At 55.8% G+C, this 11471-nt stretch overlaps 1 protein-coding gene across 1 annotated transcript in view; it reads left to right on the top strand.

The window, feature by feature from the left end:
- The first annotated feature begins 8692 nt into the window (after window positions 1–8692).
- Window positions 8693–11471, top strand: part of VAV1 (vav guanine nucleotide exchange factor 1) — a 53877-nt gene continuing 51098 nt past the window's right edge. The window contains 1 exon segment of the mRNA XM_056109543.1: window positions 8693–8924. Coding sequence (XP_055965518.1) covers window positions 8721–8924 — 204 coding nt within the window. The 5' untranslated portion in view covers window positions 8693–8720.

Here is an 11471-nt window from a genome sequence, read left to right as displayed (position 1 = left end):
GGACACTCTGTCTCCCAGGGACATCTGTATTGATTTTCTCTTTCCCTTAAGTTGTGCTATCGCTCCAACCCGGAGAGCCCCGGCAAGCTACCGAGAGTATTGGATATGCCAGACACAGTAACAACAAAGTCTCCGATGGAGACGTTACTGGGCCCGCTCGAGCAAATCGACGATCAACGGGAGGGCCTTTACCTTTACCTTTTCCCTTAAGTTGTACATATTAAACAATGAAGTTTACTTCTTACTAATACTTGCAGTTATTTGGATAAATGCAGCAAGAGATATAGATTATAGATTCTAAAACTTAGTTCTCGGGGCTCTGAGAGCAAGCGAGATTTTTACGTAAATCCCAGTCCAAGTTCTCAGGCAAGTTCAGCTTGTCCTTGTCCTACCCCATGGGGGTCCTGAGTCTTTTTTTTTTTTCATTTTGGGTCACACCCAGCGATGCACAGGGGGGTACTCTTGGCTTTGCACTCAGAAATTACTCCTGGCGGTGCTTGGGAGACCATATGGGCTACTGGGAATCGAACCCGGGTTGGTCATGTGCAAGGCAAACGCCCTACCCGCTGTACTATTGTTCCAACCCTGGGTCCTGAGTTTTAAGTCATAATAGCTTGCATTAAGATCATGCTTTCTAGACTGTCCCATTTTTTTTTTATGTAGGAGTACTGCTATTTATTCAGCCACTGATTAGCTGATTGAATTGGGCATGAACTCCACCTTCCTTTTTTTTTAATCATTTTTTTTATAATTTTATTTATTGAATCACTGTGAGAGCAGTTACAAAGCTTTCGGGTCTAAGTCTCGGTCATACAATGAAACACCTGTACCTTCACCAGTGCCCATTCTTCACCACCAAAATGTCCCTTTTTTTTTTTTTTTTTTTGCTTTTTTTGGGGTCACACCCGGCGATGCTCAGGGGTTACTCCTGGCTCATGCACTCAGGAATTGCTCCTGGTGGTGCTCGGGGGACCATATGGGATGCTGGGAATCGAACCTGTGTCGACCATGTTGGCTGCGTGCAAGGCAAACGCCCTACCTGCTGTGCTATCGCTCCAGCCCCCAAAATGTCCCATTTTGATGCCGGGTTAGCTCCACCACTCGCCCGGGGTTCATCCCAGTCCCACGATGGGATTTCCCTTTTGGGGTGTTAGGAACTGCAGCAGCTGAAGCCTGAGTCAAGTAATTGTGATGGATACCCAAGAGTAGAACTACTCAGAGCCAATCAACTCCCAAATATCAGGAACTGCATTAACAGTCTTTCTGTGTTTAAGCCAAGAACATTGCTCTCTGGTAAAATGTGGAAAGGCTAGAGGGGGAGTTTAGAAAGCGGACAATTCTCTACAAATACACAGTTCGGAATTCCCAGCAAGTTTTGGCTTAGAAGTAACCAAGACTGACGCGGGGAACTGTGACAATGAGAGGTAAAACACAAAGGAAAGGTTAAAGATAAACTCGGGGGGATTAGGGATGCTCGGAAGAACACAGTAACCTTCTCTGGGAGGAGGAAAAGGGGCCATTCACGGATGAAGCCTGAAACACTTAGGGTTAATATCCAACACGTAGCGACGCTTTTGGTTCTCAGTCCTGAGAGACTTGCCCTAGATGGGAGGGAAGGGGGGGGCGGGGGCAGGGGCGGGGGCAGGGGGCAGCGTTCCTGCGTCTCACACCCCCACTTGCCCAGTCTCTGTGCATGACAAGGTCTGCAGGATTCCTGCCTCCTGACTCACGGCAGGCAGTTCTGCAGTGCAGGGCCTGGAAGGGGCAGGAAGTTTGCAGCTCAGCGAGAGAGGTGACTCTAGGGCAGGGTGGGTGGGGTACAAGGCCAGAAGTTGGCTCCAGGTGCCACATACCTGAATACCAGGTGTGTCTCCCAGATGCCAGGGCACTTCCTGTTTTGCCAGGTTTGGCCTCAGGTCCTCGCTCTCTCTCCCTCCCTCATCCCTCCCTCCCTCTCTCCTTTCTCTCTTGGGGGTGTTCCATACCTGGGGGTGCTCAGGTATAAATCCTGGCTCTGCACTCAGGGGACTATATGGGGTGCCAGGGATCAAGCCCGGGTTGGCTGCATGCAAAGCAACCATCTTTCTCCCTTCCTTCCTTCCTTCCTTCCTTCCTTCCTTCCTTCCTTCCTTCCTTCCTTCCTTCCTCTGTTCCTTCCCTCCTTCCCTCCCTCCCTCCTTCCTTCCTTCCCTCACTCCCTCCCTCTGTTCCTTCCCTCCTTCCTTCCTCCCTTCTTCCTTCCTTCCTTCCTTCCTTCCTTCCTCCCTCCCTCCCTCCTTCCTTCCTCCCTCTGTTCCTTCCCTCCTTCCCTCCTTTCTTCCTTCCTTCTTTCCTTCCTTCCTTCCTTCCTCCTTCTTTCTTTCCTTCCTTTTTTCTTTTTCTCTTTCTCTCCTCTTTCTTTCTTTCTTTCTTTCTTTCTTTCTTTCTCTCTCCCTCCCTCCCTCCCTTACTTCCTTCCTTCCTTCTTCCTTTCTTTCCTTCCTTTCTTCTTTTTCTCTTTCTCTCCTCTTTCTTTCTTTCTTTCTTTCTTTCTTTCTTTCTTTCTTTCTTTCCCTCCTTTCTCCTTCCTCCCTCCTTTCCTCCCTCCCTTCCTTCCTTCCTTCTTCCTTCTATCCTTCTTTCTTTCCTTCCTTTCTTCTTTTTCTCTTTCTCTCCTCTTTCTTTCTTTCTTTCTTTCTTTCTTTCTTTCTTTCTTTCTCCTCCCTTCCTTCCTTTCTTCTTTTTCTCTTTCTCTCTTCTTTCTTTCTTTCTTTCTTTCTCCTTTCTTCCTTCCTTCCTTCCTTCCATCCTCCCTCCCTTCCTTCCTTCCTTCCTTCCTTCTAACTGTGCATTCAGCAGTCACTCCTGGCAGTTGCTGGAGGGCTGTGACACCCCTTCCCCCTCCAATAATATGACAGACATGGGCACTGAGGTGGACGGGACAAGACACCTGCACACAGGTGGACACAGGGACTCAAACATGCCACTGAGCAAACACAGGGTAAGCACTGGCCGTATGCCAGCGTTGTTCAGGACTCTGAGGTAAAGGCAGAAGATCCGGGCTCTGTCCTGCCCCATCTGGTGGGCAAGATACAGAGTGAACCAGGAAGACACTGACAATAAGTCAATGAAGGTGGGAGGGATCAGGAAACTCTTTTTGTTGTTGTTGTGTGTGTGTTTTTTTTTTTGGGGGGGGGTCACACCTGGCGATGCACAGGGGTTCCTCCTGGCTCTGCACTCAGGAGTTACTCCTGGCGGTGCTCAGGGGACCATACGGGATGCTGGGAATCGAACCCAGGTCCACATGCAAGGCAAACGCCCTACTGGCTGTGCTATCTCTCCAGCCCCATGTTTTTGTTTTTGTTTGTCTGGGGGCCACACGTGGTGATGCTCAGGGCCTACTACTAGCTCTGCACTCAAGGATCCCTCCCGGTGGTGCCTGGGGGACCCTATGGGATGCCAGGGATTGAACCTGGGTCGGTCGCATGCAAGGCAAAAAGGCCCTTCCTGCTGTCCTATCACTATGACCCTCTCCAGTAAATTTTTAAAAATCAGGTTATTCAGAAAGGCTACCCCCCCCCCCCCCCCCCACACACACAGTGACATCAGCAAGGTGGAGAAGACAATTTTGCAAAGACTGGAGAAGCAGCATAGGTCACGTGGCGGGAAGTGGCAGGGTAAGACAAAGTTCCAAAGGTGCTTTGCAGCTTGCATAGGACGCGTGGCTCATTGGTGCAGCTGGTGGGTTGCAGTGCAAGGAGCGGACAGTTGCAGAGAGGTTTGGGAGGCCAGGAATTCAGCGGGAGAACTGAATGTTCGTCTCACTGGACGCCGGGTTTGAAGCGAGGAAGGGGCACAGATCTGGCTCCAGGGCAAGAGTGGAAGGCGGCGAGGTTCTCTGCATTGCACCAACAGGCTCAGGCGAACACACGCCCTGGTACAGCCAGGTGCAGGCACACGCGGTCGGGCGGGCTCCAAGCTCCAGACGCACGCAGGTAAGGCACCGAGATCCTCCCTGCAAGCCTGTGCAATCACCTGGACTCCCACTCCACTAATCCCAGGATCTTGATCCGCCCTGGGACCCTCACTCACCTAGCTGGGGACCCGCGGAGCTCCTAAGGACCCGGGGCCAGTTGAAGCCAGAGGCTCTGCGGCTCCCGGTCCCGCCCTTCCCGCCGCGGGCGGGTCCCACCTGCTCGGCTCCGCCCCCTGGGAACGAAGCCCAATCACCTGGCTCTTCTCTCCTGCAAACCCCGCCCCAAGGCCGGCTGGGGACACGCCCCCTTTTGACCCCGCCCACCACGGCGGGAACCACTCAGGGACCATCCCCTCGTGCGAGCCCCGCCCCCTTCGGCTGCTGCGGCGGCTCCGAAGGCCACGCCCCCTAGGGAAACTCCCAGCCGGCCCCGGGCCCCACCCACTCGGCGCGCGTCGCCCCGCCCACCTGCTCCTCCTGCAAACCCCGCCCCAAGGCCGGCTGGGGACACGCCCCCTTTTGGACTCCGCCCACCACCACGGCGGGAACCACTCAGGGACCGCCTCCTCGTGCGAGCCCCGCCCCCTTCGGCTGACGCGGCGGCTCCGAAGGCCACGCCCCCTAGGGAAACTCTCAGCCGGCCCCGGGCCCCACCCACTCGGCGCGCGTCGCCCCGCCCACCTGCTCCTCCTGCAAACCCCGCCCCAAGGCCCGCTGGGGACACGCCCCCTTTTGGACTCCGCCCACCACCACCACGGCGGGAACCACTCAGGGACCGCCTCCTCGTGCGAGCCCCGCCCCCTTCGGCTGACGCGGCTGCTCCGAAGGCCACGCCCCCTAGGGAAACTCCCAGCCGGCCCCGGGCCCCACCCACTCGGCTGGCGTCGCCCCGCCCACCTGCTCCTCGCCACGCCCACTTGCACCCCGCCCTTGGGGAAACGGGGCCCCCTGCTCCCCAGCTGACCCTTCCTTGCAGTTAAGCCCCCTCGCGTCCACATGGGGCGAGTCGTCCCTTTCCTTCAACTTCCCCTTCTCCTAGGATCAGGGCAGGTGGAGGGGCTCTTTGGACCCCCTCGCCTGGCTGGGGGTGTGGGTGGGGTGTGGGTGCCGGCTGGGCTGTGTGACGTGCAGGGGTGCTGCTTCCTCCAGCCCGCCCCGCTGGGGTTCCCGGAAAGAACCGTGACCGGGGTTGTGGAGAGAAATGCGGGAAAACGTGGCAGCCTTTCGCCTCTCCCCCCACCCCCCACATTGCGTGATGGAATTATTAACCTGCGGTTGGAGGGTGGGGGGTCCCGGTGGGAGGAAAGATGTGTGAGGGGTTTGCTTTCTCTCTCTCTCTCTCTCTTTTTTTTTTGCTTTCTGGGTCACACCTGGCAATGCACAGGGGTTCCTCCTGGCTCTGCACTCAAGAATCACTCCTGGCAGTGCTCGGGGGACCCTCTGGGATGCTGGGAATCGAACCCGGGTCGGCTGCGTGCAAGGCCAACGCCCTCCCCGCTGTGCTCTCGCTCCAGCCCCTGCGTTTTCATCTTGATGCCTGGAGATGAGGGGGTGTCCACCCATTCTGAAGGCTCGAGAAGGGCAACAGTAATTTTAATTTTTACTTATTATTTAAAAAAATAATGATCATTATTAAGTTGGGACCACACCTGGCGATGCTCGAGTGACTCCTGATTCTGCACTCAGGAAATATTGTTGGTGGCTCATGGGGGATCCCCCCCCAATGGGATGCCGGAGATCGAACCCGGGTCAGCTGCGAGCAAGGCAAGTGCCCTACCCGCTGTACTAGCTCTCCAGTCCCCTGAAGTTAAAAAATTTTAAGTTATTATTATTATTATTTTTTTGCTTTTTGGGTCACACCCGGCGATGCTCAGGGGTCACTCCTGGCTCATGCACTCAGGAACTACTCCTGGCGGTGCTCGGGGGACCCTATGGGATGCTGGGATTCGAACCCGCGTCAGCCGCATGCAAGGCAAACGCCCTACCCGCTGTGCTATCGCTCCAGCCTCTTAAGTTAAATTTTACTTTATTTTTTAATTTTTATTTATTTATTTATTTATTTGCTTTTCGGATCACACCTGGCAATGCTCAGGGGACCCTATGGGATGCTGGGAATCGAACCCGGGTTGGCCGCGTGCAAGGCAAACGCCCTACCCCCTGTGCTATTGCTCCAGCCCCTTAAGTTAAATTTTAAAGCTAAAAATTTTAAGTTAAAAAACTTATAATTTTTCAAGCAATGACTTGTAAATGTTCACTCGCATTTACTTTTATTTATTTATTTATTTTTTTTCCACACCCCGCGATACTCCTGGTTCTGCATTCTGAAATTATTCCTGGTGTTGCTGGGGGACCAAACCCGGGTGGTCGCGTGCCTTACCGGCTGTCGCATCTCTCCAACCCCTACATTTACTTTTAAGCACAGCCCACTCGGGGAGGGAAGAACCACTTCAGTGTCTACACTTCCCCATTTCCACACGCAGAAACTGAGGCAGGGAGCAGCTGAGCAGGGCCAGTGGACCCGGGCTGTGAAGACGGGGTGTGGGATTCAAACCCCTTTCCTGGCTTTCACTTCCGCAGCCTGGACTGTCCTGCAGAGCCCCGTTGTCACTGGAAATGGAGAACAAGGCGTTTCTGGTTTGCAGGTGGAGAAATTACCCCAGCCCCCAAGTCAGGCTGGAAGAAACCCCTGGCTATGCAGGGGGGTCTCTTAAGTGCCCCCAGCCTGGTTTTGTAAGTTAGGGTCGCTTATGAGAGGTCTGGGGGGGTGGGAATGCTCGGTGTAGGGGGCTAGAGCGCCCCTTAGCGGACAGCCTCCCTAGAGGTGATCAGGATGAAAGAAACCCCAACCAACCCCCAAAACCAGTGGGTGTTTGCTAAGTGGGGAGAGAGAGAGGGAGAGAGAGAGACAGAGACAGAGACAGAGACAGAGACAGAGACAGACAGAGAGACAGGAAGAGAGAGAGACAGAGAGAGACAGACACAGAGAGACAGAGAGACAGAGAGGGAGAGAGAAAGAGAGAGAGAGACAGAGAGACAGACAGAGAGACAGAGAGACAGAGAGAGAGAGAGCGAGACAGAGAGAGAGACAGAGAGAGAGAGACAGAGACAGAGACAGAGACAGAGACAGAGACAGAGTAAGCTGTTTTGGAGATGAAAAATGGGAGAATATTCCCAGGCTTGGAGGTTGGAGATGGGAGAGTGAGACAGTCCACAGAGAGGAGATGGTTTCAGGGAATGAGAAGGACTAGGACGATATGATTGGTCAAGGAATGAAGGAACCATCGGACAGAGCCAAGAGCTGAAGAGAGAGGTTTGCATGCTAGACACGGGGGTTCATCCCTGCCTCCATGAGTGGCCCCCAAGTTAAGGCTGGGGAGATGGTAATAGTCATTCATTCATTTAACAGATGTTTAGTGGAGCCTGTATCTGCATCCAGTTTGGAGCCGGGAAACAATGAAGGTAGGAGACAGGTTTTGGGGCCGCACCCGGTGGTGCTCAGGGCTGACTCCTGACTCTGCACTCAGAGTTCATGTCTGGTTGTGCTCAGGGGACCCTATGGGGTGCCAGGGATCGAAACTGGGTGGGTTTGTGTTTTCCTCACTATATTATCTCCTAAAAACAGTTTTAAAAGGGGATCAGAGGGGGGCTGGATTGATAGCACAGGGGTAGGACATTTGCCTTGCACATGGCCGACCTGGGTTCAATCCCTGGCATCCCATATGGTCCCCCAAGCACCACCAGGAGTAATTCCTGAGTGCATGAACCAGGAGGAACCCCTGAGCATCGCTGGGTGTGACCCAAAAAGCAAAAAAAAAAAAAAAAAAAAGGGATCTGGGATGGGACCGGAAGGATAGTACAGTGGGGTGGGCATTCGCCTTGCAAGAGGCTGATTCGGGTTCGATCCCCAGCATCCCATGGGGTCCCTGGAGCACTGCCAGCAGCAATTCCTGAGTGCAGAGCCAGGAGTAACCCCTGGACACTGCTGGGTGTGACCCAAAAAGTCAAAAAGAAAAAAAAAAGAAAGAAAAGAAAATAGAAAAAAAAAGAAAGGTCTGGGGCACTGCACATATGTCCTGTGTAGAAGCCCCAGTTCAAACTTGTACCCCTCCTGCCCCAGTACCCACTGACAGTTACCGAAGATGGTGATCAGAGGTTCGCGGAGGAAGGGGGAAATGTTGGGATATCTGTGACTCTGCAGAGGGTGAGTCCTGAGTTCACCTAAGACTGAGGTCGACAGAGCCCTGTGCCAAGGTCCTGGGGCAGGCTGGGATGTGCAGGAGCAAGGAAGTGACCAGAGGGAGAAGGCGGAGAGGAGACAAGGCAGGCCAGAGAGGCCCTGATGGGCTTCAGAGAGAACCCTGACCCTAAGGGAGGTGGACTGTCAGAAGCAGAAGGACTCCTTGGGTACCCTGCAGGAGAGAGAGGAAGAAGAGGGTGTTTTTTGGAGCTGCTTTCAGCAGAGTTCAGTGCCCAGGGACCCGATGGGGAAGGACGCAGCTTGATGGCCCCGTGGGTGCCCACCTGCTCCACACAGCCCCGGTGGGGGCGGGAACACCAGAGGCCAGCCAGGTCCCGCGTGGAAGAGCTGGGCGGGCAGGTGCTCCCCTTCCCCTTCCTCCTCCTCCAGCTCCTCCTCCTGCAGCCGTCGACACCACGACAGTTGCAGTTACAAGTAGAGAAGAGGAAGTGGTGGCGAGAGCGCTGGGCCCGGGCGGGGTGTCGGTGGCGGCGGCGAGGGCGCACGGGCCCCGGGCAGGCCAGGGCCATGGAGATGTGGCGCCGGTGCGCGCGTTGGCTCATCGAGTGCCGGGTGCTGCCCGCCAGCCACCGGGTGACCTGGGAGGGCGCGCAGGTGTGCGAGCTGGCCCAGGCCCTGCGCGACGGCGTCTTGCTCTGCCAGCTGCTCAACAACCTGCTGCCCCACGCCATCAACCTGCGAGAGGTCAACCTGCGTCCCCAGATGTCCCAGGTGAGAGGGTACCCGCTGTCCCCAAGCGCGCGCGCGCGCGTGTGTGTGTGTGTGTGTGCGCGCACGCGTGTGCGGAGCTGGCACGGAGCTGGTCGGGGTGCCAGAGGGGCACGCGGGCACCCGGGCCTGGTCCTCTCCTGGTGGTGGTGCTGGTGAATGGGGGTGGTGGTGCCTTCTCGTTCCGGGTTCGGGAGGTCTCTCCTCCCCAGCTAAAGGGGTGCTGGCTGGCATCGGCCTGGCGCTGGGAGTGGGATGGGGGCGATTGATCACCTCTCTGGGGTTCAGATCATCAGCCTCCAGCCCCCCACCCACTCATTTCCTCGTGAACGCGTTTGCCAGCGCCCCCACTGAGGCGGGGCAGACTGGGGATCAATGTTTGCCAGCTCCAGACTGAGGCCAAGCTGATACCCAGATCCCTTGGGGAGGTGGTGGAGGAGCGGGGGTGGGCGCTGGTGGTCTTCAGGCGCATCTCGGTCCCCCCTGAATGTCCTTCATCTTCCCAGATTCTGGCCCCGGGGGAGTCTCGGGGCCTTTCCTTCCCCCTCCTTCCTTCCTCTTGGCTTCCTGCCTGCCCTGAACCCCAGCAGAGTGGGGCGGCCCGGGGTTCTGAACTCTGAGCTGTGTTCCCAGAGGCCTTAGTCCTGGACGCCCCCTTCTCTTCCACACCCCTGATTTGGGCCACAGCTCCTTTCCCTCCCACGGGCTTTTCTGCAAGCACCAGGATCCAAGGCACGGAGGTGGCGGGTGGATTTGATGCAGGGTGGTGTGTGTGTGTGTGTGGGGGGGGGGGGTGCCAGGAAATAGATTCAAATCCCGATTTGAATGTGGTTGGGGCAGGGTGAAGGTCGACTCGATCGAGGTGGCCCAGGTGGCACCTTTTCTGGGTCTGGATGGCCTCAGAGGTGGGGCGGGGTTGGGAGGGGAGCTGGGAGCACCCCCACATGGCTTGGGAGCTGGAGGGGAGCCTCCCCCACCTATCCAGGCTGGGCTCTGAGAGCGGGGGAGTTGTCTCAGGGTACTGGTGGGAGGTGGGGGTGCTTCTCGGGGACACCAAGGAATGGAGGGGACACTCAGGACTCTGACTGGTTTAGGAGGCCACGTGCAGAAGGCAGAGGGGAAGCTGGAGTTTGAGCAGAGGGTGGGGGGGGTTTCAAGGTCATGGGTGGGAAATGTATTCGACCCTCCCTCCCTTCTTTCCTTCCTTCCTTCTTTCCTTCCTTCCTTCCTTCCTTCCTTCCTCCCTCCCACCCTCCTTTCCTTCCTTCCTTCCCTCCTACCTTCCCTCCCTTCCTCTCTCCCTCCCCTTCTTGCTTCCCTCCTTCCTTTCCTCCCTCCCTCCCTCCCTCCCTCCCTCCCTTCCTTCCCTCCTTTCTTCCCTCCTTCCATTCATCCCTCCCTCCCTTCCTTCCTCCTTCCTCCCATCCTTTCTTCCTTCCCTCCCTCCCTCCCTTCCTTCCTTCCTTCCTTCCTTCCTTCCTTCCTTCCTTCCTTCCTTCCTTCCATCCTTCCTTCTTTCCTGTTTATGGATCACACCCGGTGGTACTCAGGGCTTTCTCCTGGCTCTGTGCTCAGGAATCACTCTTGGCAGTGCTCTGGGGATCCCATGGGGTGGCCGGGATTGAACCTGGGTTGGCGCCATGCAAGGGAAACCCCCTGTTTGCTTCTGTATTATTGCTCTGGCCCCGAGAACGTCCAGTTCTAGAACCCCCTTCTTGTCCACACCCCCCTCCCAGCCCCCACCAATCCCTCTGGCCAGAGGCCATCCTAAATTTGCTTGTATTTGTTTTTTTCCCCTGGCTTCTGGGACAGGAGGAAGTAGCCTGGATGGGCCGGGCTTTCAGAGGTCCGGGATCCTCATGGGGTTTCGATAACAGCGAGTGGGAAACGGGGTTGGTCTGAGGGCTGGGCGTGGAGTTCTGCTTGGGTCTGCCATACAACTGGGTTTCTTACCCCCAAATTATTTATTTATTATCACTGTATCACTGTCATCCTGTTGGTCATCGATTGCCTCGAGCAGGCCCCAGTAACATCTCCTTCGTCCTAGCCCTGAGATTTTTTTAAAAAGTGCCCTATTCGAGGCTCTTTCAGGGTGAGGAGAATGAGACCCATCATTGTTACTGGGTTTTGGCATATTGAATACGACACGGGGAGTTTGCCAGACTCTGTCGTGTATGCAGGATACTTTTGGTAGCCTGCCAGGTTCTCCAGAGTAAGAACTAGATAATAAGATGTGGTGTGGCCGCAAATGCGGCCGTGCGCTTCCAGGAGCTGGGTTTTATAGTCTCTGGGTCTTGGCTGTTGATGGGATTACACGGTGCTGGGGGCAGTTGGTGGGTGTAATGCCTATATACTGGAAGATGGGGGATCTGGGTGGAGGAGGCCCCCGTCCCAATCCGAGCAGGCTTGTAGATTCACGCCCCGGGTCCCGCACACCTGGGTTCCTCTGCCGGTTCCTTCATGCGTGAGGCTTGTCTGAACATGTGGAGAGAGTGGTTTGAAGCATGGCTGTGGCTGGAACCGGAGGTCTTCAGCTGCCGGGGCTCTGCT

The sequence above is a fragment of the Sorex fumeus genome, unplaced genomic scaffold (assembly GCF_029834395.1).
Source record: "Sorex fumeus unplaced genomic scaffold, SorFum_2.1 ptg000309l, whole genome shotgun sequence".
Lineage (NCBI taxonomy): Eukaryota > Metazoa > Chordata > Mammalia > Eulipotyphla > Soricidae > Sorex > Sorex fumeus.
This window is presented reverse-complemented; position numbering and strand designations above follow the sequence as displayed.